The sequence below is a fragment of the Macaca nemestrina genome, chromosome 18, assembly GCF_043159975.1.
Source record: "Macaca nemestrina isolate mMacNem1 chromosome 18, mMacNem.hap1, whole genome shotgun sequence".
In the NCBI taxonomy this organism is placed as follows: Eukaryota; Metazoa; Chordata; class Mammalia; order Primates; family Cercopithecidae; genus Macaca; species Macaca nemestrina.
The window spans coordinates 56,520,500-56,547,396 of NC_092142.1; the positions used below are offsets into that span (position 1 = coordinate 56,520,500).

General features: G+C 44.3%; 2 protein-coding genes across 9 annotated transcripts in view; one reads left to right on the forward strand and one right to left on the reverse strand.

Moving 5' to 3' along the window:
• LOC105494024 (cytokine induced apoptosis inhibitor 1) lies at positions 1–18,343 on the reverse strand. 2 transcript variants are annotated; one of them, XM_011762092.2, is made up of 9 exons: positions 18,205–18,343; positions 11,696–11,907; positions 11,170–11,322; positions 8,642–8,718; positions 6,033–6,201; positions 4,488–4,561; positions 2,828–2,943; positions 1,933–2,014; positions 1–1,110 (listed from the first exon to the last, which is right to left on the reverse strand). In XM_011762092.2, exons 2-9 carry the CDS (start codon positions 11,850–11,852, stop codon positions 1,000–1,002), a joined length of 939 nt encoding a protein of 312 aa, XP_011760394.1. In that variant the 5' UTR covers positions 11,853–11,907; positions 18,205–18,343; the 3' UTR covers positions 1–999. The 2 variants fall into 2 exon arrangements, with proteins under 2 accessions (XP_011760394.1, XP_011760395.1); XM_011762093.3 differs by having other exon boundaries at positions 11,696–11,883; positions 18,205–18,325.
• LOC105494025 (coenzyme Q9) overlaps positions 17,668–26,897 on the forward strand; it is a 15,230-nt gene continuing 6,000 nt past the window's right edge. For 5 of the 7 annotated variants that reach the window (XR_011616503.1, XR_011616504.1, XM_011762094.2 and 2 more), the window contains exons 1-3: positions 18,297–18,443; positions 21,912–22,080; positions 24,388–24,523. Coding sequence is in view for 4 of the 7 variants with exons in the window: in XM_011762094.2 (XP_011760396.1) it covers positions 18,368–18,443; positions 21,912–22,080; positions 24,388–24,523 (381 nt within the window). In the remaining 3 variants the exon portion in view is untranslated. Of the gene's footprint in view, positions 17,732–18,296; positions 18,444–18,535; positions 18,557–21,911; positions 22,081–24,387; positions 24,524–26,897 lie in introns of those variants that run through there. The other 2 variants (XM_071084612.1, XM_024796621.2) reach the window with 2 other exon arrangements.

The following is a 26,897-nucleotide window of genomic DNA, read 5'->3' on the forward strand; positions in this document are numbered from 1 at the left end:
TCAAGTTTCAAGGACAGATACCAATGAACACTTTTATTTACCAATAAAATATAAAAATCCAGGTCTCTTAAATCCACACAATCTCTCCAAATATTTGGCAAGATTGATCCCAAGTCCGTACGGGTGGGTAACAAGAATAAAGGGGTCTCTGCTCAGAGAGACTTATTGTTGTTCAGAGTTCTGCCCTGCTTCCCTCTAAATGCTCACCAACCTGGGCTCTTCTAGAGTGGGCAGACAGGCCTTATTCTAAGCATAGGACTAGCCCCATTTGTGTGTGACACTAAGTTCCTCCAATGGTCCAAACTAAGCGTGGATGACTATCCAACATCACACACAAATGCACATCCCCTCTCTTTACAAGACATGCAGAATCTCAAGATATCTCAAGATATGCAGCAAGTTTAATACCTGAAGGTTAACAGAAATGACAACAGGACACAGATACAATGCTACAGTAAAATGTGGTTGGGGGTGGAAGGGGGCAGAGGAACACTGGATATCATCACAGCAACCAGTGAGTGAGTCCTCTGGTGCCCTGAGGAGGTTGTGAGACACTTAACTCATGTCACAAAGAATAGAGTAAACTAACAACTCTGAAAGACAAGCAGGTGGCAGCATTGCTGAGATGAGACTCAGGGCAGGGGTCTGGAGCTCGTCACAGAGTGTTAATGCTCCAGGATGCCTGGGCTCAAGAGTGTTCTGGTCAGCATTTTAACATCAGAAGAAGGGCTTCTTCAGGACACACTCCCTTCTCTTAACATGAGGTGAAGAAACCCATCCCATTCTGAGTAACCGGGCCCCATAATACCTTGGTCTTTTGATACACAGCAGCACTACACACCACTGCGCCCCCCAGCCAGCTTCACTCTATCTAAGCACCCACTCTGCAAATGGATCTCAGAGTGAACAAATCCAGAGGAGGTGGGAGGAGCCACCGTGGTGGGATGTGAGGGACAGGAGTTGGCTGGAGGAGCAGATGGGTCCCATGTCAGGTCCCTCCTAGGCATCATGAAGATTGCTATCACTCAGAAGCACCTTTTCCCCAGGTTTGAAGGCTGGCATCCCAAGGTAGGGGCAGCTGGCACAGCGGAAGGCATCGCCCAGGTAGCACTGGAGAGAGAAAATGGGGAAGCCAAGGGTCAGCTTATCCCATGCATACCAGCCAGAAGAAAGAAATTCCTAATTTCATGTGGTCACAGTGGCCTGAAGGAAATGGCTGAGTATGTTTGCAGGTCCAATTGAGTCCCAAATATTAAAAGTTTTCAAGATTTCTGGTTTCGTGAAAAACTACAGTCAAGAAAAGTTCCCTAGGAGGCCATAGTTCTTTTGTTTTTTTGAGACAGTCTCACTCCATAGCCCAGGCTGGAGTGCAGTGGCGCAATCTTGGCTTACTGCAAGCTCCACCTCCTGGGTTCCTGCCATTCTCCTGCCTCAGCCTCCTGAGTAGCTGGGATTACAGGCGCCTGCCACCACACCCGGCTAATTTTTTTGAATTTTTAGTAGAGACGGGGTTTCACCGTGTTAGCCAGGATGGTCTCGATCTCCTGACCTTGTGATCCATCCGCCTCGGCCTCCCAAAGTGCTGGGATTACAGGCGTGAGCCACCGCACTCAGCCATAGTTCTATATTCTATGCAGTTCAAAACACAACCAACTTCAGCTAAATGTCTAACCATCAGGTTCCACTCTGAAGTACAAAGAAATGGGCCAAAAATAAAAAAACACAACAAGACCCTCCCCTACCAGCACAAGCATGCTAACCCACTCTCACTCTCAGGAGAAAGCCTCTCTCCCCATTACTACCTATGTTCGTGTGCTCACGCATTCGTCTGTTACTAAAATATTTGAGGTGGAGCTTGTATGTGCTTGGTTTAGAAGGAGGCCTAATCCCCCTGGGGGTGTGTGAATGCCGAGGAATGATCCTGATATTTACGTTTCCACAAGCCGACTTAGGTTGGGAGCTCATCTGTTCCCTCGACTTCTCTTTTTCCAGTTCTTCAGCAAGGCCACAGGTGCTGTGGGAAAATCAGTAATTAATGAACGAGAATTGTCACCACCCAGAAATCCCAAATCCTAACAGTGCCAAAATGTGCTTTAAGCCTTTTCTCTTCACACCAGTGTCATAACTCAGAAGCCTATGAGCCAGGCAGACAGCAGCAATGTGAGAGGCTGCTGAGGGAGACAGGAGTGGGAGGAGGATGAGGGAAGTAGAGTGTGTGTATTCTGTTTACAGAGGGCAGCCACTACTCAACTTCAGCTGGTAATCATGCTGGGGAAAGTGGACCCAGTTTGCCATATTTTCCAAATTCAAGAACAGAAGGGGAAAAAAATCTGTTTTCACTTGTAATTTCCTGATTTGTAAATGCTGGCAGCTTTTACATTTAAAAAACACTGATGATTAAACAAGCCTGAATACCACTGATTAACTTTCTACAATCCTTCCCATCCATTTATAAAAACAAATGTGAAGACACCAAGGTCTCACTCTGATGCCCAGGCTGGAGTGCAGTGGCACAATCGTGGCTTACTGGTAGGGTTTTGAGGAAGAGTGAAATTAGATGCATGGCACAATTACGGCTCACTGCAGCCTCGACATCCCAGGCTCAAGTGATCCTCCTGCCTTTGCCTCCCAAGTAGCTGGGACCACAGGCACATACCACCATGCCTGGCTAATTTTTTTTTTTTTTTTTTTAATTATTTGCAGAGATGGTCTCCCTGTATTGCCCAGGCTGGAAAACGTATGTTTTAAAAATAGTACAGCACTGTGATGACTTGAGCACAAAGCCACTGCATGCAGCATGGCAGGCTCCAGTCACCCCAGCACTCACCAGTTCTTACAGGCCTTCCTCTTTTTCCCTTCTCCACAAGAAGCAGCCCGCAGGGAAGCCGGATCTGGCTTCTTCAAGTCTTCTGGATCCAGCAGCTCATCTGAGTCAATGAGATCCTGGAGAGTGTTCAAAGCAATGAGTGACACAGTCGTGGTCTCTGCTAATGAAAAGCTAAAGTGACCACAGGCTTTAAGAGGAAACTTGGAGTCCAGGCTAAAGAAGGTGTCCACCCTGTCCTACTTTTGGTTGATCATCATGTTCAACCTGACCACATGCTCAAGAGGCCAACAGTGAGTTAAACTACATCCACAGAAGATGCACTAGGATGTGAAGGAATTAGAAACAAATTTACATGAGAAAAAGCTGTAAGACTGGCCAGCATTGTGTAGAGAATATACACATAGGCCGGGCGCGGTGGCTCACGCCTGTAATCCCAGCACTTTGGGAGGCCGAGGCGGGCAGATCACAAGGTCAGGAGATCGAGACCACGGTGAAACCCCGTCTCTACTAAAAATACAAAAAAAATTAGCCGGGCGCGGTTGTGGGCGCCTGTAGTCCCAGCTACTCGGGAGGCTGAGGCAGGAGAATGGCGTGAACCTGGGAGGCGGAGCTTGCAGTGAGCCGAGATCGCGCCACTGCACTCCAGCCTGGGCGACAGAGCGAGACTCCGTCTCAAAAAAAAAAAAAAAAAAAAAAGAGAATATACACATGTTGGGGGTTAGGGGCAGGAATGAGGAGAAGGGAGGGAACAGGCAGAACAGAGAGGGACAGAAGTGTTTATGAAGAGTCATGTGAAAAAGGGAATAAAACATCTTCTACATAATCCCAGAGAAAAATCAAATAATTATATATACCTTTATGTAATTCTTTGTAAATGTGTAGACACTTAGTCTGTAAACCCTATGAGAGCATGAACCTGACTTATTTTGCTCACTACTCTAACTTCAATAGTAGAGGTGTAGAAATGAAGAATTTTATTACAGGCAGGGCCAATCAAAGATGGAAAACAGGGCTTTTTAAAGCATGGAATGTTCAGCAACTTGCCCAAACAAAGGTGCCAATAAAACTATTTAAGCTGACAAAATCTTTTCAGGTTTACACATGCCCACAAGAGTTTTCAACATATCATATGAAGTGAGAACAAGAAATTATGTGGGGAAAAAGAAATGCTAAAAAATTTAAAATGCCACCAACACAGCTGAGTGCAGTGGCTCACGCCTGTAATCCCAACACTTTGGGAGGCCAAGGTGGGCAGATCACTTGAGGTCAGGAGTTTTGAGACCAGTCTGGCCAACATGGTGAAACCCCGTCTCTACTAAAAATACAAAAATTAGCCAGGTATGGTGGCACGTGCCTGTAATCATAGCTACTTGGGAGGCTGAAGTACGAGAATCACTTGAACCCGGGAGTAGAGACTGCAGTAAGCCGAGACTGTGCCATTGCACTCCAGCCTGGGCAAGAGAGCGAGACTCTGTCTCCAAAAAAAAAGAGCCACCAACATGGAGTTTTCTTCTAAATCAAAGATATAAGTGACAGGCATAGTCATAAATCTGGGCTTTAAATACATTCACACCTACAAGTCCAGAAAGGTCACTATAGCTGTTCACACCCAAACCGGGGCCTGAAAGAAAGCCATCAAGTGACCGCGGTGCCAGCTCACCATGCTGTCGTCCTCCATATCGTTGGCTGAGAGGGTCCACAGCTTGGCAGCAGCAGGGTCCACAGCAGGCTTCACTGAGTCCAAGCAATAAAAGAAAAAAACTCCATAAAAACAGTCAGAAACTATTAATTACAAACATACCTAAATGCTTTCTGCTGTGTAGAAAAGAACACACTGGCCTGGGAGGCAGAAGACGTGGGTTCAAAGTCCAGCCCTACTCCTGTAAGAGGACCTTGGGCCAACCACTTTCTGGTAGTTACAGCAGTCACCATTTGCTAAGCACTTGCTTTGTACCAGGCACCATATTAAGCACTTTATATACATTATCTAACTTAATTCTGCTGACAACCTTATGAGGTAACTGTCATCCTAGTTTTACTGCTGAGGAAACAGGTTTAGACACTTAGGCTGGTTCCACAGGCTGCAAAGTCTGTCTGATGCTTTTAACCTCCATTCCATATTGCTTCCTCCTTGATACCTTAGTTTCCATCCTATAACATGAAGCTAAATCGTACTCCCTATGTTACTGCAGGTGTTTTGAGGATTAAACGAGAAATGTGTCAAAACCTTTAAAAATAGCAGAGCTTTATAGCCTCATGTAAACCTGCTACATACAAGAAAATAGGCTCTAGAGCTGCTGGTGGCAAGGTAACACCATCAGTGGCAGACAAACCTCACACCTCCCGGTTCTCTGTCTAGTCAGGAGAATGCAAGGAACAGCCCAAGAGCTGAGGCTCAGATGCAGTGTGCGCAAATCCTCGCAGGCCCTTGGGGTAAGAGTACCCTCCAGTGATCGTTGTCACAACTGGATGCTCACACCTGCCACAGGGCCAACTGTTCTTCTAAGCTATTCCTACTCATTCTGGAACCATGAGTTGAAAGGTTAGATTCCAAAGGATTTCTTGAAGATTTAGGTTAGATGGTCAAAACCGTACAAGGGGGGATGTACCAGTATATATCTGTACATGTGTGCATACCTCACAGCTGGGTCAATTCAGGCATTTAAAAATAGTGATAGGAAGGATGAGCATGGGGCAGTGTGTGTGTGCACGTGTGTGTGCGTGTGTGCTTGTACACAATTTTCTAGGCAGAAGAAATACAGTTCGTAAGTGTCGTAGCATCCTCAAAGTAAGAACAGCTGGTTTTTCTGGCATCGGGGAAAAAAGCACATGAGAAGAGGAACAGGGCACTCTCATCTGCCATTACCACTACACTGTGAGGTCTTCTGAGGATAAACGTTAATTCTGGGAACTGGAAGGACTTCATTAATTAAACTGTGTGACTCAGTCCTGTAGAATTAGGAGGCCTCAGTATCTTCTGGTGCAGAAGAAGGAGCTGAACTAGATAATACCTATGCATTATTTCAGTTTGGGATCCTAATATGCCCATGATAATAGTACATTAAGTATTCTTCTATAGTGGAAATGGCAGAAATCAAAGGACTAATCCTCTAAAAATATCACCATTTCATTTATTGCTGGCTCAATTTCTAACATGTCCCTCTAAGCCCATTCAAACAGAAGAATGTCCCTAGGCCAGCCTTACCTGAAGGAGAAGACTTCTTGGTGATGGAAAGCTTAAGCTGACTAGAAGAACCCACTTCAAAGTTTGGTTTTTTGCCTGTGATCTGAACAAACAGCAGATGGTCACTTTCATGACCAAGGTATTCTCGAACAGACTGTACTTCCTCAGGGGTTAGGGGCTCCCGCTGCAGCTAGAATTCAAGACATCAAAAGGATTAGTCCACCCTCCTCTATAAAATGGTTTACTATGTCTACCTACACAGGAGTTAAAGACTCATTTCTGTGCATTAAATATATAACAGTAGATGGTAACAGATATCGCTTTATGCCTCACATTCAGTTTCTCACTGAGAGGAACCCTAGAGTATAACCCTTGTCTGCATGTTTACTTGGAGCCTACCCCTTGGAAAATGTAAAAGTAGTTATAAAATATTAGGTATGAGGCATATGCTAGTTATTGTAGGGGATGTAATATAATTATGAAAATGAACCAGATGTGGTCTTACTGTGTAACAGGAAAGAATGCCCACAATGAACATAGCAGAAATTTATATCCCAAAACACAAAGGGGGAGCAAAATCCTTTCTATGTTCCTTGGGATGAAGTAGCAGAGAGTAAAGGTAGAAAAAAAGGGTTAGGGTGCCACCTCTATGTCCAATAATTATAGACTGGTTACATAAATCATAGTCCATCTATTGCATGGAATACTATTACATCATTAATATGAATGAAGGGAAATACACTGAAGTGGGTAAGTGTCTATGATATCTAAGGGTGAGAAAAAAGCTGGTGATTGAACAATGTATGCATATGATCTTATTTAAATTTTTAAAAAAGTATGTGCATGTAGATGCTTGTAAATACATAGGAAAGGTCTGAATGGACATACAAAAAGGCATTGGTGGCTTCCTCTGGGGAAAGAAGTGTGAGCAAGGAGTAGGATGTCACTTTATATTCTGTATGCTTCAGTATAAAGTGAATTTTTATGAGGAGTCTGATATAGTTTGGATATGTGTCCCCTCTAAATCTCATGTTGAATTGTAATCCCCAGTGTTGGAGGTGGGGCCTGGTGAGAGGTGACTGGATCATGGGGGCAGACTGCTCATGCATGGTTTAGCACCATCCGAATTCTCATGAGACGTGGTTGTTGTAAAGTGTGGCACCTTCCCCACCCCAACTATTCCTCTCTTTCTTGATCCTGCCTTTGCCATGTGATGTGCCTGCTCCTGCTTCACCTTCTGCCATGAGTAAAAGTTCCTTGAGGCCTCCCTAGAAACCCAGCAGTTGCACGCCCATGCTTCTTGTACAGTCTGCAGAACGGTGAGCCAATTAAGCCTCTTGTCTTTACAAATTATTCAGTCTTAGGTATTCCTTTATAGGAACAGAAGAACGGTCTAATACACATTCCTTATTTTAAAATCAAGCACAGAAAACCTTAAGCTAAAAGGAAAAATAAGAAAGCGCTGGCATAAAGAATCTAAGGCCTGGCAGGATGCAGTGGCTCACACCTGCAATACCAGCAATTTGGGAGGCTGAGGCGGGTAGATCACCTGAGGTCAGGAGTTCGAGAACAGCCTGGCCAACATAGCGAACCCCCATCTATACTAAAAATACAAAAAATTAGCTGGGTATGGCGGTGCATGCCTGTAATCCCAGCTACTTGGGAGGCTGAGGCAGGAGAATTGCTTGAACCCAGGAGGCGGATGTTGCAGTGAGCAGAGATCGTGCCACTGCACTCCAGTCTAGGCAACAGAGCAAGACTGTCTCCAAAAAGAAGAAAAAAAAATTAAAAAAAATAAAAAATAAAGAATTTAAGGCCCTACGTTATGTAAGAAATAACAGGCACATCAGCTATCATGCTGTAACATTTACCTCTCCCACATCCAAGAAAATTTTAACATCAAAGAGTGTAGAAATATAAACACTTCTGCTTAATTTAAATATTTCCACTGAATTGTCAGAAAAAGAACTTTGCCCCTAACCTATTCCAGCCTCCCACCAAAAATGTGAGACTGAACTAGGTGACAGTGTTCACCCAGGCCTAGGATTCGGGTCTACTGAGAGGTGGGTGTTGGAAGCAACAAAGCTGCTGCTCATGCCCCTCAGCTGTCACTACCACTAAACTAGTACCAAGGAGACAAGAACAAGCCCCAGCCCACATGGGCCAAGTTGAGTCTCTTCGAAGTTGATTATTCTCACAAATTTTTTTTTTTTTTTTTTTGAGACAGAGTCTCACTCTGTCGCCCAGGCTGGAGTGCAGTGGCATGATCTCGGCTTACTGCAAGCTCCACCTCTTAGGTTCACACCATTCTCCTGCTTCAGCCTCCCAAGTAGCTGGGACTACAGGCGCCTGCCACCAGGCCCAGCTAATTTTTTTGTATTTTTAGTAGAGACGGGGTTTCACCATGTTAGCCAGGATGGTCTCAATCTCCTGACCTCGTGATCCACCTGCCTCGGCCTCCTAAAGTGCTGAGATTACAGACATGAGCCACAGCACCCGGCCTATTCTCACAAGTTTTGTCCTTTGAAGCATCATGTATCTTACATGCAAAGCATTTCTTGTTTCCTAGTTCTAAGCAATACTGATTACCTCACCTGCAGGGCATCAAAGAAAGTTGTCTACAAACATACCTCTTTCACTTCCACAAGACCAGAAAGAGTCAGGGCTGAACACAGCTTAGATGCTGTCTTCACTTTGCTATTGTTATCTGCCAAAAGGAAAATCTCAATTAATAGCTTTATACGTCAAAGTAGGAAAAATAATAAAGGCTCAATCCTATGTGGGTTAGCAAGCATTCAAACAATAATAACCAGGCGGGCATGGTGGCTCATGTCTGTAATCCCAGCACTTTGGGAGACTGAGGTGGACAGATCACTTGAGGCCAGGAGTTCAAGACCAATCTGGCCAACACAGCAAAATCCCGTCTCTACTAAAAATACACACACAAAAAATAGCCAGGCGTAGTGGCACATGCCTGTAATCCCACTTACTTGGGAAGCTGAGGCATGAGAATCACTTGAACCCAGGAGGTGGGGGTTGCAGTGAGCCGAGACTGCACCACTGCACTCTGGCCTGCACAACAGAGTGAGACTTGATCTCAAAGAAAAAACAAAAAACAAAACAAAACAAAATAACCTATTCTGTTTAATGTACAGATGGTCCCTGACTTAATGATGGTTCTACTTACAATTTTTCAACTTTTATGATGGTGTAAAAGTGATACCCATTCAAGTAGAAACCGTATACTTCAGTTTTCACTAAACTACATGAGATTCTCAGCACTATTATAAACAGGCTTTGTGTTAGATGATTCTGCCCAACTGTAGGCTAATGCAAGTGTCCTAAGCGTGTTTAAGGTAGGCTAGGCTAAGCTAAGCAATTACGTTTAGTAGGTTAGATGAATTACATGCATTTTCGTCTTAATAGCATTTATCAGGACGTAACTCCATTGTAAGATGAGGACAACTGTATATACATTTTAGTTATATTATTTTATTCTTCTTCTTATTATTATTTTTGAGACAGGGTCTCACTTTGTCATGAAGTGCAGTGGCATGATCTCGGCTCATTGCAGCCTCGACCTCCCAGGTTCAAGCAATCCTCCTGCCTCAGCGCCTACCAAGTAGCTGGGACTATAGGTGGGCACCACCATGCCTGGCTAATTTTTGTATTTTTTGTAGAGACGGGGTTTCGCCATGTTGCCCAGGCTAGTCTCGAACTCCTGGACTCAAGCAATGCACCTGCCCTGGCCTCTCAAACTGCTTCGATTACGGGTATGAGCCACTGTGCCTGGCCATAGTGATACTATTTTAACTTGACAAACACTTTTTTTTGTTCAAAGTGTTTTTACCTAAGCTCTTAAATGTTATAATTCCATTATTATTATTTTTTTTATCACTCTGCTTCTTGAAACCCCTTCCAGAGGTTGTGAGATAATGACTATGAAAAGAGGCTTATGAACTGCAGAGTGCACAGAAATACAAGTATTCTTTCTGTATAGTTCTTTTTTGCTCTCTATATAGTTCTGACTGAGACACTGCATTTAGTCACGTAAGGTTTAAACTCCCAGCAAAGAATGCTGATGTATACTACACATAACACAAAGTTCTATTTCCCCATAAACAACGAACACCTTTATACATTTCAAAATACTTTCATTTCTATTATTCTATTTGATGAAATTGTTACATTTTGACTGAAAGTCTAGTGAAAAATATTAAAATCCAGAACTGAATCACTCTGACAGCTATACCACTGATCAAAAAATTTTTTACTTCATGAACACTGTCATTAGTTTCACATGAATCAATAATTACCACATCACTCCTAGAGTTCCAGTCATTATTTTTAAACCTTTTATTTTGAAATAACTATAGATTCACAGGAAGTTGGAAAAAACAAAAAAGTTCTATATATTAAGGAGGTCTTCACTTCGTCTCTCCCCACAGTAACATCTTACCCAATTATAGCCTGATATGAAGACCAGGAAATTGATACGGATGGTCCACATAGCTTTTTCAGATTTCATTACTTTCATATGTACTCGTTTGGCAGAGGGGGCTTTATAGTTCCAAGTAATTTTATTACATGTGTAGATATGTGTAACCACCACCACATTCAGAACACAGAATTGTTCTATCTATAAAGGAGAAGCATTATACTTCCCCTTTATAGCTCCACACACCCCTTTCCTCCCACTTCTAACCTCTGGCAAACTCTAATCTGATCTCCACTACTATAATTTTGTTATTTCAAGAATATGAATGGAATTGTACAGCACAGAGCCTTTTGAGATTGGCTTTTTTCACTCAGCTACTTCCCTTGATATCCATCCAAGCTGATGTACATATAGTTAGCGTGTTCCTTTTTATTGCTGCATCACTTTCCATATTATGAACATATCAAAGTTTATTCACCTGCAAAAGGACCCACTTTTAGATGGCAGTTTCCTTCTATTTTGTTACATAATGAGTCAGCCAAAGACTACAATTTCTCCAGATATGTTGCTTCAGATTTTAACAATAACTTATCCCCAAGGAAAAGGTTTTGCTATAGGAATACTGATCTCCCAATGATATCTCCTGCTCAGGGAGATGCAGCACACATGCTCAAAGACTCAACCCTGTCAAATGTGTTTTTCAAGTGAAGATCTCCTTACCTACAGCTGTCTCTACCGGCTCTCTCAGAAAAAGACATCCACCAGGCCGAAGGATCCGGGCGATTTCAGCCAAAATCTCCGCACTGTGCAGAGTGGTGCTTCCCGGGACTAAACCCGACAAAATAATGTCAAAGCTGGATTCTTTGTGGGCAGCTGAAAAGAAAAGGACTCTAATTAGCAATCATCTGGCCTGGGACAATCTCCTGGTCCCTTTCAACCCCCAACAAAGGCTACAGACCTCACCCTGAGAGAATGGACACCACTCGGTATCCATCCAAGAAGCTGGATGAATAGTAAGCATTTTAAAAAAACATGGAATAGCTACACAGAAAGAACATCATACTTATGGAAATCATCAACTACAATCCTAAGCTCAGTGTATCTCAACTGAAAAACAACAGGGTGACGAGCCACCACTATCACATGCCACCCTAAAGGAAAACTCAGATATTAAGGAACCACAGAAATGCAACACTCCCACAGAAACCCCTCCAGCCTCATACAGACAACATGGGTGGGTACTTACACTGCAACAGCTGGTTGATGTTTTCCACAGACACATGGCCTTCATTGCCAGTTAACACTTGAAGCTTATCCACCAGACCTTTCAGAGCCTCCACTGGGGATGACTTATCCCAGACCACTGCCACAAACTGGCCAGCAGAGATCCCAAAATCTGCCATTCTTGCAGTGCAGTACTGATGGACCTAAAAACTGCTGGCCAAAAGAGAATCAAGACTGGGCAAAGACAAAGTGCAATTTAATCCATGAGGTATCATAAAATATGATTAGAATCCCAACCTAACTTGTAACCGCCCACTAGGGAATGCTGACATTAGAAACCCTACTGTATATGCTAAAGAGTCTGAATACATGAACCCCATTATCTCAAGTCTTCATAATCCCAACATTCCCAAAGAAGGCCGATAGCTTCCTTGGTGAGAATCCTGACTTGGAAGAGTCAACAAAGGGGATTAGAGGCAAATAAGAAGGTTGGAGGCAGAAAGATGATTTCCTCTTTAAGATAATTCAGCATGAACGGAATGCAAAACACATAGGACATCAATTAGGCAAAGTGTGACTCAGCAAGGAAGGCAAATAAATTGACAGAAATAATCCAACCACAGGTTCAATGTTTTTAAAATGAAACAACACATTTAAAATTTGCAAATTGAATACTGGTATTTTCCCTTTCATCAAAATATGAAAATTTAATTTCACTGACTCTGCAGTGATCAAGAATACTTACCACGTCTATACCATTTAATATTAGCCAGACTGTTCAAAGCATCTTCTAAACATTATCTCAACTAAATCTCAGAACAGCCTTAAACTAGATATTATTACCATTTTACAGTCTGGAAACTCAGGCAATTTACTTTGTCCAAGTCACACAACTAGTGGGTGTTACATGGATAAAGTGAGAACTAGGATTTGAATCCAAATTCATCTGACCGTAAAGCCCATGCTTTTAACCTTTGGAAATTTCCCTCCATAGATCAACTTTCTCTTCTACTTGATACTCAGGTGAGTATATAATACGCTCACAAAGAAAGTAGTTCAAGAGATAGTACTCTATTCAGTTCCTTTCTTTCTTAAACATTAATGACACCAGTTTCCAATTTAACATAGCTCAAATAAATGAAACAAACAATTTCTGGTAGAGGGGTCAAACGTGGATTAGTTTTATGTTGAACATTTCAGACTTCTGCAGAGGTGGCCAACTCAGTGGCAATCATGCCACCACAGATACAGACTGAATTTAAGCCAAGTCACTACACTCTCGTTTCTTTTAAAATGTTGACTTCAGCTGGGCGCAGTGGCTCACACCTGTAATTTCAGCACTTTGGGAAGCCAAGCCAGGCAAATTGCCTGAGCCCAGGAGTTTGAGACCAGCCTGGCCAACATAGTGAAACCCCATCTCTACTAAAAATACAAAAATGAGCTGGGCGTGGTGGTGCACGCCTGTAATCCCAGCTACTCAGGAGGCTGAGGCAGGAGAATCGCTTGAACCTGGGAGGTGGAGGTTGTAGTGAGTCAAGATCGTGCTGCTGCACTCCAGCCTGTTGACAAAGTGAGACTGTCTCAAAAAATAAAAATAAAAATAAAAAAATAAACAATTACAGCTCATGCCTATTATCCCAGCACTTTGGGAAACCGAGGCAGGTGGCTCCCTTGAGTCCAGGAGTTCAAGACCAACCTGGGCGACATGGTGAAACCCCATCTCTACTAAAAATACAAAAATTAGCTGGGTGTGGTGGCAGAATCTGTGGTAGTCTTATGTGGTAATCTTATGTAGTCCCAGCTATTGGAGTGGAGGAGAGGGCCTGAGGCGGCAGGACTGCTTGAGCCCAGGAGCTTGAGGCTGCAGTAAGCCAAGATTCCAGCCTGGGTGACAGAGCAAGACCCTGTCTCAAAAAAACCAAAGTTTACTTCAAGTAACTCTCCTCTTTGCCTACAAAACATACGCAGGATGTCAAATATTTAACACTCAAGCATTAAATACTACAGCACTTTGATCTGTCACTCTTTTTCTAAAGGAGTTACTAAACGTTTTATTTGCTAGAGTGAAGTCAATTAGCCTTCTGGATCCACGGCCTCCATAATCTGGCTCTACCTGTATCTCCCACCACTCCAAAGTGATCCCACCTTATTCTATGAAAACCCTTTGCATTTTCCCTTAATCGTGCCTTTTATCTAGCTCCTTCTGTATGATCCAACTGCTAGCGCCCCTAAAAGGATGCTAAGTGTTATCAGACAAGTAGGATTCTTTAGACATTTAACTCTGTTTTTTTAATGGCAGAGGGCAAGTAAAAATGGAAAAAGAAAAGAAAAAAAATAATACAAAAGAGAATAATTCTGGTTTTTTTTTGGTGGGGGGGTGGGGAGGATGGAGTTTCACTCTTGCTGTCCAGGCTGGAGTGCAATCGTGGCTCACAGCAACCTCCGCCTCCCGGGTTCAAGCGATTCTCACGCCTCAGCCTCCTGAGTAGCTAGGATTACAGACGTGCATCACCACACCCGGCTAATTTTGTATTTTTTTAGTAGAGGGGGTTGGTCAGGCTGGTCTTGAACTCCCGGCCTGAGGTGATCCGCCTGCCTCGGCCTCCCATATTGATGGGATTACAGGCATGAGCCATGTGCTCAGCTAATTCTGTGGTTTTTTTGCTTGTTAGTCCTGTTTTTTGAGACAGAGTCTCACTTCATCATCCAGGCTGGAATGCAGTGACACAATCTCGACTCAGTGCAACCTCCGCCTTCAGAGTTCAAGCAATTTTCATGCCTCAGCCTCCCAAGTAGCTGGAATTACAGGTGGACACCACCACACCTGGCTAATTTTTGTATTTTTAGTAGTGACAGGGTTGTTGGCCAGGCTATTCTCAAACTCCTGACCTCAAGTGATCTGCCCGCCTTGGCCTCCCAAAGTGCTGGGATTAAAGGCATGAGCCTCCGTGCCCGGCCAATTCTGGTTTTTAAATCCCTAAACAGCACACAATCAAGAACTGAAACTTTTAATTGGCACATGATGTCGAGGAAGAACCCCTGCAAACTTTAAGGTGTGCAATATGGGATCAATCTCACATTTAAGAACCAGCCAGGCAAGATGGGAGTATAGATTGCTGGACATTAAGTTATAAGAATAAAAATGATCTGTTTCTAGAATGATGTTGGAATAGGTTCTTCCTTGGGATAACAGAAAAGGATGATAAAGACCCTACCTACTAGACTACTGCAACTTTGCACTGTATTTACAGAAAAACCCTCATGAAGGAAACGAGGGGCAAAAGCTTACTTATCAACTAGAGAAAAACAAAAAGCCAAATGTCTAGACCTTTTCAGCAACATTTATGGAGGCAGTTTTATAGGGCACAGGTTTTGAGTGCAGATGACCTAGGGTCCTATCTACCACTGGATCTTATGGGCATATGACCATAGATAAGTTACTAGACTCTTTGAATTTGTTTTTTCATCAGTAAAGTAGGGATAATAACCTCATATTTTGCGAGGCTGCTGTAAGAAGCAAATGAGAAGATAATAATATGTAAGGCACTCGGCAGGCTCTGGCACACAGAGCTCTGTAAAGTAATGTTCTAGAACTCTGGGCTTCCACTTTTCTGTGGCTAGTTTACCAGCCTTTGCTTCAAACAGTCCTATAAAACCCTGTTTCTCCTTAGCCATGCCTGATAGGAGGACACCCCAGGGAGTGAGAGGAAGCTGCTTTTTCATTGTTAGAATTAGTGTAAGAGCTGTGCTTTATGATCTTTGGACAGTACTCCAGTGGGACTGTGTCAGTAAATTAGAAGAATGTAAAATGCTTTGCGTTCTGTGTCTCCCAAAACTAATCTTATGGTAAGAGGAGCTTATGAACTACATTAATTAAACATCAAAACTCAAAAAACAGGCATAGCCACTACTTTCAGTCAGCATTTTTCAAATAAAATAGGAGATAATATTCCTTCAAATATCTAAAACCAAAGTGTGATACTTTTCATCATCAGAGTTTTATTTTGCTGTTGTGAATTTGTCTTTTAAAACAAAAAAACCCATAACGAAAAAGTGTCCCGTATCTAAGACAACATGCTCAGAAGCTGTGATTCAGGACCCAGCTTCATAATAAGAGGTGGCATCATTGTCACGTCACTGAGCTCATTAGGTGCCTCTCCAACCCTGACTGAGGCACACACATGTCCATGGCCCTTCTAAAATGTTACTGGCAGGCAGTAAAAGCAGATGTCTGAGAACAGACGGTTTTTCAGGTGCCCAGTAAGCATCAAATCTTGAGGCATTTGGTCTCTCTTCTGGTGAAACTGGACAAAAGAAAATAGTAAGACTGAAATTTGGGCTTCAGATAAAAAAATCCTTTAACTTGGGTGCATAAAAGAATTCCAAGAATACTGACAGTTATCAGAAAGGAAAATCCTAATTAAAATTAACTAACTGGGCTGGGTGCGGTGACTCACGCCTGTAATCCCACACTTTGGGAGGCCTAGGCAGGTGGATCACCTGAGGTCAGAGTTCAAGACCAGCCTGGCCAACATGGAGAAACCCTGTCTCTACTAAAAATACAAAGATTAGCTGGATATGGTGGCCTGCACCTGTAATCCCAGCTACTTGGGAGGCTGAGGTAGGGAGAATTGCTTGAACTCAGGAGGTGGAAGTTGTAGTGGGCCAAGATCTTGCCACTGCACTCCAGCCTGGGCAACAGAGTGAGACTCCATCGCAAAAGAAAAAAAAATTAAAAAAATAAAATGAACTGAAGCTCTTGTGCACCTACATGTCACTGCCTGGCCTCTGGGTGACTAGTGCCAAGTGGGCCTAACCAGCCTGCTGTGCAATCCAAGTCAGCCATTGCCCCTCTCTGGGCCTGTTTCCCTGCCAGCTTTAGCAGAATGGTAGGAAGGCACAATTATAATCTGCAAATGAGACCTAAGAAACCTACTATGTGCCTGTCCCTACACAGGAGACAGACAAGAAGACACTTGTTCCCTGCCCTCAAGAGAATTCTCTGTCTAGACACTTAGACTAGGACCTTAGAGATTTTTTTTTTTTTTTTTTTTTTTTTTGGCAGAGGCTTGCTCTGTTGCCCAGGCTGGAGTGCAGTGGCACGATCTTCGCTGACTACAACCTCCGACTCTGGGGTTCAAGTGATTCTCCTGCCTCAGTCTCCCAAGTAGCTGGGATTACAGGCACCCACGACCACGCCCAGTTAATTTTTGTATTTTTAGTACAGATGCAGTTTCGCCATGTTGCCCACGCTGGTCTCGAACTCCTGGGCTCAAGTGATCCACCCACTTCAGTCTCTCAAAGTGCTGGGATTACAGGCATGAGCCTGGCCCAGAATTTTTTTTTAAAAAGTGAGAATCAACAATGAAACAAGAATATCTCTAGGCATTTGGCATGTGTCGGGAATTAGAGTTTCAGAAAGGATACCCAAATGTTAGTTTCCACAGGAAAGGCTCATTTAAAGCTGGGTGGACAGAACTCAGAAACAAATCCTCATGGAGAGGAGTGTTTTACCTAAAACAGAAATATGGATCTAAAATTTTAACCTTTGGGGTAAGTTTTGGCTTAGGAGGTCTTCCCCACACCCGTGCAGGGGAAGCGGATATTCTGAAAAGACTAGAGTTGACAAGGGGTGTGCAAAACACAACTTTCACAGATACAAAGATGGGGTCTGAGTGCAAACACAAAATCGACAGAATCACATGCTCTTGTCCTTAGTTACTCTTAGTCCAAAAACCATTTACTTCTTCCTATTAAGCCTTCTCTGATGACACCCCCGTGAAGGGCTCTGTTAGTGACTGGACCGTGACCTCCTTGAGCCATCCAGAGCTCGGCACTCAGTAACGTCAGAATGAAGGGCACCAGCCTTTCCCGAACTTGCAGATCCTACAAATCACCCGAGGGAGTGGTTAAAATGAGATTCCTGGACCACACCCAGAACCACTCAATCAATCCTCCAGGACAAAGGCCTGGCTGGCTGTCCTAGTAACAAGCATCCTTCCGATCTGGATGTTTAACTATACCAACTCAACACGCTGGGGATTCGGACAAGTCGCAGGTTCGAAATTATAACCGTGAGCTCAGGTACCCCGTCAAGCTTTCGTGCTTTGCTGCCAAGCACCCCCAGGGACCCAAACTTCACGGGGACTGAGGCCCAAGGTCACAACGACTGGCTACTGGTAGGACCGGGTCTCAGAACCAGGTCTCCCGGACCCCAGAGCTCGGAGCCCTTTCTCCTCAGCGTGGTGTCCCCGGGGCCTCAGAGCAGGGCTGGCTGCGCAATGGACGAGGCAGCCTGGGAACGGCAGAAATTCCCGGTCAGGACCCCGGGGCGGTTAGGGCCGGCCCTGGCCCCGCACACCAACTTCTCAGGAATAAACCCGCCGGGACTCTCAGCGGGGCGTCCGTGGCTGCGTTCGCATCGAGGGACAGGGGTAAAGAAGAGGAAATTAGAGGATATAGGGACGAGGGTGGGCCGGGAGGGGACAGTTGAGGGAGCTCTGGCTCTCAGCCTGCCCCCACCACTCTCACCTGCCGCCTGGGCTCGCTCCCGGCTTCTCCTCAGCGGTCGACTCCACGCCTCGCGCCTCTCGCGAGAGGAGGAGGCTCCACGGCGCGACTACTTCCGCTCTCCTAGTGCAGTGGTCCCGACGCTGCCCGTCGCGTCGCCGTGGGCGACGTGCCCGCTTCCAAAATGGCGACGGCGGCGGCCGTGGCTGGTGCGCTTGGCCGGGCGGGCTGGAAGCTTCTGCAGTTGCGGTGCCTGCCCGGTGAGGGGGCTGCCAAGCCGGGGAGAGGCGGGGAGCGCGGAGGGGGCGCGAGGCCGGCTTGAGCTGGGTTCGGCGGTGGGGGGAAGAGGCCGTTGGGGCGGCCCGCGAGCAAGGTGAGGTGAAGGGCATCGGCGCGGGCTCAGGCGAGCTGCCTGGTTAGCTTCGGCCCTGCCCCGCTGCGGGGCAGGTGCAGGGGGGCAGGGCCTGTCACCCCCATTTTATGGAGTTAGCGGAGCCTCAGAGAGGGCTGGGGGTACGAAGGTCACGCAGCCTGAGCCTGTTGGTTACAGAACTGGCAGTCGCAGACCCATTCTCAACTCCATTGCCAAGTCCACTAGAAGGACAGGTGGACACGGCCACAGAGAACCTAGTCCATTGTTTCCCGAAAGCTAGTCGTTTCCCCACCACTTCATGAACTCTGTGATACTCTCTTACCACCTTTGCCACTATGTACTCAGTATTTTTATTTTTAAATAGGAGTTCTGAAAGAGGAAACTTCATATCACTGTCGTAAATGGAAAACTAATATCGCCTTCCTTAATTAGAATGTATGCATTAACACTTTAGCATACATACATAACTGATGAAATGTTCACCTGTATTTCACCTAAAATCTTCTCATGACCCTCAGTGGTACTACAGTCACACTTTGCATCCGCTCCTTCCTTTTCAAAGTTTTATGGATATTTGTGCCATATCTTTCAGTACGTGTATTAAAATATTGATATTTTTACACATACTGTTCTGTTTCTTTTTTTTCTTTTTTTTCTTTTCTTTTTTTTTTTGAGACAGGGTCTGGCTCCTCAGCCTCCCAAGGAGCTGGGACTACAGGTGTGTGCCACCCTACTTGGCTAATTTTGTTGTTAAGAGGGAGTCTCACTCTGTCACCCAGGCTGGAGTGCAGTGGCACAGTCTCGGCTCACTGCAACTTCTGCCTCCCTAGTTCAAGTGGTTCTCCTGCCTCAGCCTCCAGAGTAGGTGGGGTTACAGGCTTGAGCCACCATGCCCAGCTACTTTTTTGTTTTTAGTAGACAGGATTTCACCATGTTGGCCAGGCGGGTCCCAAACTCCTGACCTCAAGTTATCCGCCTGCCTCAGCCTCCCAAAGTGTTGGGATTACAGGCATGAGCCACCGCCTAGCCCCCTTTTGTTGTATTTGTATAAAATTCCAAACTAAAGATGTGTAGTTAAAGTAATGCCTATGACCCCACAGATCTACCAAGAGAAGTGAAGGTATGTATCTACAAAAAAGTTAGTACAAGTATGTTCATAGCAATTGTATTCATAGTAGCCAAACACAGAAACAGTCCAGTTGTCTAGCAACAGAATAATATTTTTTATGGAACACTATTCTGCGATAAATACTAAAAATCAGTCAAAGAGAAAGCTGGACACTAAAGTGATAAGGACCGTTTTTAATCAGTAATAACTGTTGCAGTAGGGAAAAGGGTCTAGCATGAACTGAGCGCAACCTTGAGTTTAGTGCATGCAGAAATAACTGGGTGTTTCAAAGAAAAAAATGAGGGAGGAGGTAGGAAGGCAGGTGGGGACTCAGTAGAGTCAAGAAAGTGAATAATTATAAATGAGATTGGGCTGCTAGCTGGCAGTTAACAAAGTTAGGATTCTGTTTTCCCAAAGGGAGACGTAAGCCCTATCCTTCTTAAGTGTTATCCAGAACAAACAGTAAATTTTTTCTTGACAGCCTGAGTTTTCTCAGGCAGGCACTTTAAAGGTGGGTAGGGTTATCGTAAGGTATGTGGCCCTGAGTGATGGTTATGTTAGTGTGTGTTCAAGTCTTTGTAGGCCAAGGTTGAGGCCTAGATAAGAAGAGGGCTCAGAGGAGCCTGGTTAGAGCCTGATCAAGGAGACAATCTTTGCCAGATCTACTGATATGCATAAAAATATGGATCAATCTCAAAAATATACTAAGTGGGCCAGGTGTGGTGGGTCACACCTGTAATCCCAACACTTTGGGAGGCCAAGGTGGGAGGGTTGCTTGAGCCAAGGAGTTCAAGACCATCTTGGGCAACATAGCGAGACTCTGTCCCTATTTAAACTTAAAATAAATAAATATATATATACATACACATATATATAGTCCTAAGTGAAAGAAGCTTTATTGAAATATGTACATGTAGATGAAATCTTAGGACAGGCAAAACTAAGACAAGCAAAAACTAACCTAGAGTGAAAAATTCAGAACAGTGTGAATGGGGAATGACTGAAAAAGCATAAGAGAACTTTCTGGGGTGACAGTAATGTTCTCTGTTTAGATTGGGTTCAGGCTGTGCAAGTGTATACATCCGTCAAAACTCATAGAATGGTACACTTAAGATTTATGCATTTCATTGTGTGTAAATGGCATCTCAAAAAAACAGTGAACATAGAACTCTTCCATGCTAAAATGTTTAGAGATGAATAATACTGATATGTGCAACAAATGCACCAAAAATCAAGATGGATGAAGAAATGACAGATGTGTAGAACCTAGTGGTAGATATGCAGGTGTTCATTCCATAATTATTTCAATTTGCATGTTTGAAAATTTTTATAATAGGCCGGGGACGATGGTTCACGCCTGTAATGCTAGCACTCTGGGAGGCCAAGACAGGCGATCACTTGAGGTCAGGAGTTTGAGACCAGCCTGACCAACGTGGCGAAACCCTGTCTCTACTAAAAATACAAAAATGAGCCCGAGAGTAGTGGCGGGTGCCTGTAATCCCAGCTACTCAGGAGGCTGAGGCACGAGAATCACTTGAGCCTGGGAGGCAGAGGTTGCAGTGAGCCAAGATAGTACCACTGCACTCCAGCTTGGGAGACAGAGTGAGACTCTGACTTAAAAAAAAACCAAAAAAAAAATTTTTAGAATAAAAAATGTTGGGAAATAAAAAAGTAGTATGAATTTATGCTTAGGAAACATACTTCTCATCTTTCTTAAAATAAGTGGGGATGTTGCAGATATTGCAGATGAGAAAGCAGAGATTAGTGACTTGTCCAAAGATACCACATAGACACTGGGGGAGTAGGACTGAGACATTAAATTACTACTCCAGAGCTCTTGCCATAATATATATAAATATGTAACATTTACAAGCCACTTTTACATTTTGTTTGGGCCACATAGTGGTCCCATTGAGCAAGTAGAAATTATTACTCTAAATTTGCAGATTTAAAAATCTGCACATTGGGGTAAAATTGTTTGCCAGTTATCACACAAGTAACAAGTGGTAGAAACAGGTCGAGATGCTAGGTAGATCTTGTCTCCTGGCTTACCACTTTTCCTACCACTTCATGTCCCAAAGTTCCCAGTTTGCCCAATATTTTTGTGTGGGACCCAACACTTGGATAAGTGGTTCTGGAGGAGTCTCTGGCCTGCTTTTCCTCCTCCTTGTCTGTGTTACCACTCTGGGTCTGAAAGGGTCTTCTCTGTTGAATGTCCCTGACTGACCAGCCCAGTTTCTGTTTCAGTGACCCGTTGCCGACCAGCCCTGGTGCCACGTGCCTTCCATGCTTCAGCTGTGGGGCTAAGGTCTTCAGATGAGCAGAAGCAGCAGCCTCACCCTTCATTTTCTCAGCAGCATTCTGAGACACAGGGGGCAGAAAAACCTGATCCAGAGTCTTCTCATCCACCCCCCAGGTAGGCACTAATCCACCTATTTCTGGCCACTTCACATGCTTCAGTATGTCTGTTCCTCCTTCACTTCCTCTCTCCTCTCCATCCCCTTTTATACCTACCTTCATTTCCAAGGCCATCTTTGTTTTTTAGAATTTTTTATTTTTTGTAGTGATGACTTCTCGCTACATTGCCCAGACTGGTCTCAAACTCCTAGGTTTCAAACTGTCCTCCCCCTAGACCTCCCAAAGTGTTGGGATTACAGGTGTGAGCCACTGCACCCGACCCCAAGGCTGTCTTTGGAAATAACCTATTGTTTTTATAAAATTGGTGCCTGTTTGTTCTAAAACATCTAAACAGTATAGAGAAGTTCACAAAAATAAAGCAGTTTTATCCAAAATTACAGAGATAACCCTGCTAACATTTTTGTGAATATCCTTTTAGATGTTTCTCTAAGCTTATTTCATATATACATTTTTGCATAGAATAGATACAATGTGTATAAACTCTACATGCTGTTCTAGAACCTGTTTTTTCACTCAACAGTACATTTGTAATGTCTTTTCATAGTTTAATAGTTGTATAACATTCCAGCAAATAGCTGTGCCGAAATTTATTTGACACTGTTTATTGATGGATATTTAGATTTTTTTATTGATGGATATTTAGATTTTTTTTGATGGATATTTAGATTTCCTGTTTTTTATTGTTTTTTACTGATGGATATTTAGATTTCCTTCACTAGTATAAGAAATAATGTGATAAAGTGTGTGAATCTCTCCTTAGAAGTGGGAGCACTGGCCGGGCGCGGTGGCTCAAGCCTGTAATCCCAGCACTTTGGGAGGCCGAGACGGGCGGATCACAAGGTCAGGAGATCGAGACCATCCTGGCTAACACGGTGAAACCCCGTCTCTACTAAAAAATACAAAAAACTAGCCGGGCGAGGTGGCGGGCGCCTGTGGTCCCAGCTACTCCGGAGGCTGAGGCAGGAGAATGGCGTAAACCCGGGAGGCAGAGCTTGCAGTGAGCTGAGATCCGGCCACTGCACTCCAGCCTGGGCGACAGAGCCAGACTCAGTCTCAAAAAAAAAAAAAAGAAGTGGGAGCACTGAGTCAAAGGATATGTACACTTAAAGATTTGTTACAGGCCGGGCGCGGTGGCTCACGCCTGTAATCCCAGCACTCTGGGAGGCTGAGGTGGGTGGATCACGAGGTCAGGAGATCAAGACCATCCTGACTAACACGGTGAAACCCTGTCTCTATTAAAAATACAAAAATTAGCCAGGTGCAATGGCAGGCGGCTGTAGTCCCAGCTACTCGGGAGGCTGAGGCAGGAGAATCACTTGAACACAGGTGGCAGAGGTTGCAGTGAACTGAGATTCTGCCACTGCACTCCAGCCTGGGTGACACAGCAAGACTCTGTCTCAAAAAAAAAAAAAAAAAAAAAAAGATTTGTTACATATATGGGACCAGTTGCCCTCCAGAAAGGTAATACTAATTTACATTTCCATTAGAGGTTTTTTTTTTCCTAATCCTGCCATTGAAAAGTTTCTCTAGATCTGAAATTAGAGTGTTCCTTTTCATTTTTCTGGTTTCCTAACTAAAGTACTTTTCATTTCAATTCAAGAAATATTTTTTGAGGCCCTACTATCATGCCAGGCCCTGTGAGTAACATAGCATTGCTCCTGCCCTCATGGAGGTAGTCTGGTGTGAGTTTAGATGAAGAAACCCTCTGAGCACAGTGTGCTAAGGGCTGAAGACAGGAACTCCAGGGTGCAGCATTGCCTTCATACCACATGACCTCATTTGCTGGATTCCTCTTGGTGCCTATGGGGAGGGGAAGGATGATCTAGTTTTTACTCTGTTGGCATTAAAACATTGATACTGGCTAGGCGCGGTGGCTCACGCCTGTAATCCCAGAGCTTTGGGAGGCCGAGGCAGGCGGATCACTTGAGGTCAGGAGTTCGAGACCAGCCTGGCCAACATGGTGAAACGCTGTCTCTACTAAAAAATACAAAAATTAGCCGGGCATGGTGGCGCATGCCTGTAGTCCCATCTACTTGGGAGGCTGAGGCAGGAGAATCGCTTGAACCCAGGAGGTGGAGGTTGTAGTGAGCTGAGATCACACCATTGCACTCCATCGTGGGTGACAGAGGGAGACTATCTCAAAAACAAAAAACAAACAAACACAAAAACCCCACACTGATACTGACACAAGAATAAATGTCTTCCCAGCATGTGCTTAGAGGAGATCCAGAGCCCCTAGTTTCTGGTCAGGCCCATTGTACATGCCAGGAGATGAAGTATGCTGGGCTGTGTCCTCTTGTCTCAGGTATACAGACCAGGGCGGCGAGGAGGAGGAGGGCTATGAAAGTGAGGAGCAGCTGCAGGACCGCATCCTGACGGCAGCCCTGGAGTTCGTGCCCACCCACGGGTGGACAGCAGAGGCGATTGCAGAAGGAGCCCAGGTGTGTATAGGTGAGGGTGGAGCCACCTGACCAAGATGAGCCAGGATGGAGTCACACCAGGCAGAGCGGAAGGCCTCATGCCTTCTTCCAGTCCAGCTCAGAGCCCCTCACAGCTGCAAGATTGACTGGGTTTTTCCCCCAATAGGGTGGAACTGGCTTTATTTTGTAGTTATAAAGAACGTACCACGGAGTTGGTTGTTGGGAGTTGTGTTCTAAAGGCAACCTATTAGGCAAGAATTGTCTGTGATCAAAACTACCATGTTTCATTGACTCTAAGATGCCATTGGTTGTAAGAAGCACCATTTTTAAACGCATCAGTAAAACAGAAAACATACTGCCTTTTGAACTATGACAGAGCACTTCTATGATTGACACTGATTTTTTAAATGAAAAATCTATATGCAGTTTTGAATTAATGACATACAGTGTTTGAAAACCCCCAAGAAGGCACCACTTTGGAGACCAACACATCTTATTTTCCCCAGAAACTCTAACAGCATTTCCTACATTAGTAGAGACTGCTGCTTTAGATTAGGCAGTAGGCTCATGTTCAGGCCATGTTGTAGAGAGTCCTCCAGCATAGTAAGATACCATCATCCAAGAGACTGAGGGGATGACAGAGTTGCATCTCCCATCCCAGGCTTGCTGCAGGGCATCTACCCATGGCCAATGGGCAAGGTTGCTGCTTTACTGAAATTTAACTGTTATTTCCTTGTCTTCTCTCACTCCCAAGTGCACATTTGGTACCAGAAGTCTCATTAGTGAAATGCAGATGCTCTGACTCCACTGTAGGCTCATTGTGAAAACTGAACAATACAAACAAATATAAAAAAGAATGTAGAAAACACCTATAATCACACCAAAGATCATACTACCAACATTTATGCCTAGTTCTTCCAAATTAAAACCCTTTAAATGATTCATTCTTTAAATGTTTGTTGAGCAAATAATGTGCCCTAGGCACTGTGCTAGTCCAAGGGACATGACAGGGGTCAAGATGGACCTGCTTCCTGCCCTTGTTGAGCTTCCAGTCTAGCAACATTAATAAAATGTATACAAATATTTACTTAGACGATGTGGTAAGTGCTATCAAGGAAAGGTGCTGTTGGGCTGTATCATGGAGGCACCTGATCATTAGATCAGGTCACAGCTGCAAGATTGTTTTTTCCCTCAATAGGGTGGAATGGCTTTATTTTGTAGATATAAAAGTAATGAACCATGGAATTGGTTGTTGGGAGTTGTGTTCTAAAGGCAACCCATTGGCAAGAATTGTCTGTGATCAAAACTACCATATTTCATTGACTCTAAGATGCCATTGGTTGTAAGAAGCACCATTTTTAAGTGCATCAGTAAAAAAAGAAAACGTGGCATATTAAACTATGACAAATAGTTTAATTTGTCATACCAAGGGGATGGAGGGCTGGGCACAGTCGTGCATGCCTGTAATCCCAGCACTTCGGGAGGCCAAGGCAGAAGGATTGCTTGAGCCCAGGAGTTTGGGACCAGCCTGGGCAACCTAGGGAGGGACCCCATCTCTACAAAAAAAACAAAAATTAGCCAGGCATGGTAGTGCTTGCCTGTGGTCCCAGCTAGTTGGGAGGCTGGGATGGGAGGATCTCTTGAGCCTGGTATGTCGAGGCTGCAGTGAGCCATAATGATGCCACTGCACTACAGCCGGGGCAGCAAAGTGAGACCTTGTCTCAAAAAAAAAAAAAAAAAAAAAAAAAATATATATATATATATATATATATATATATATATATATATAGGGGGTGGGTAACAGGGCAGTCAGGAAAGGCTTTTGAGCTGAGAATTGAGGAATGAATAGGCTTTACGTGACTTCGTGGGTAGGGGATGGACAAGTCCAAATAGAGAAACTGCAAAGGCAAGGTGGAAAGAAAAAGAAGGATGGTGCATTAGAGGAACCACAGAGAACCACCATGCAGAGAGTGCAGGAAGAGAGACTTGAGATGAGCAAGGCTGGAAAGGTCAGTCAAGGTCAAATCAGGCAACGCCCTAAAGGTCATGATAAGGAGTCAAGCTTTTCTTCTAAGAACAATTGAAGATACTGGATTAAATTTGGCATTTCAAAATGCTCATTTTGGCTGCTGGATGAAAAGTGGATTGGAGGCAGAGAGAGACTCATTGGGGGCTGCTGCCAGACATCCAGGAGAGATAAGGTGGTCTGGCTTAGAGTAATGGCAGTGGGTAAGTTTGGGAATAGCTTGGACATGGGAGGGAGTGACAGGATGGCACCAGAGTTGCCAGTTTGCATGTGTGGGTATACAGTGGTAGTGTTTTCTAAGGTTAAGGCCATTGGAAGAGGACCAGCTTTGGGGAAGGGTACAGCCTTGATCTTTATTGATTATGAGGA

Bases quoted from the DNA above. Each gene is read 5' to 3' on its own strand.
- LOC105494024 (XM_011762092.2), bottom strand. From the start codon at position 11,852: ATGGCAGATTTTGGGATCTCTGCTGGCCAGTTTGTGGCAGTGGTCTGG. The intron at 8,719-11,169 runs GTAAGGAGATCT...TCCTTTTGGCAG, and splicing joins GCCGGTAGAGACAGCTGTAG to ATAACAATAGCAAAGTGAAG. The intron at 6,202-8,641 runs GTATGTTTGTAG...CTTGAATTCTAG, and splicing joins GTCTTGTGGAAGTGAAAGAG to CTGCAGCGGGAGCCCCTAAC.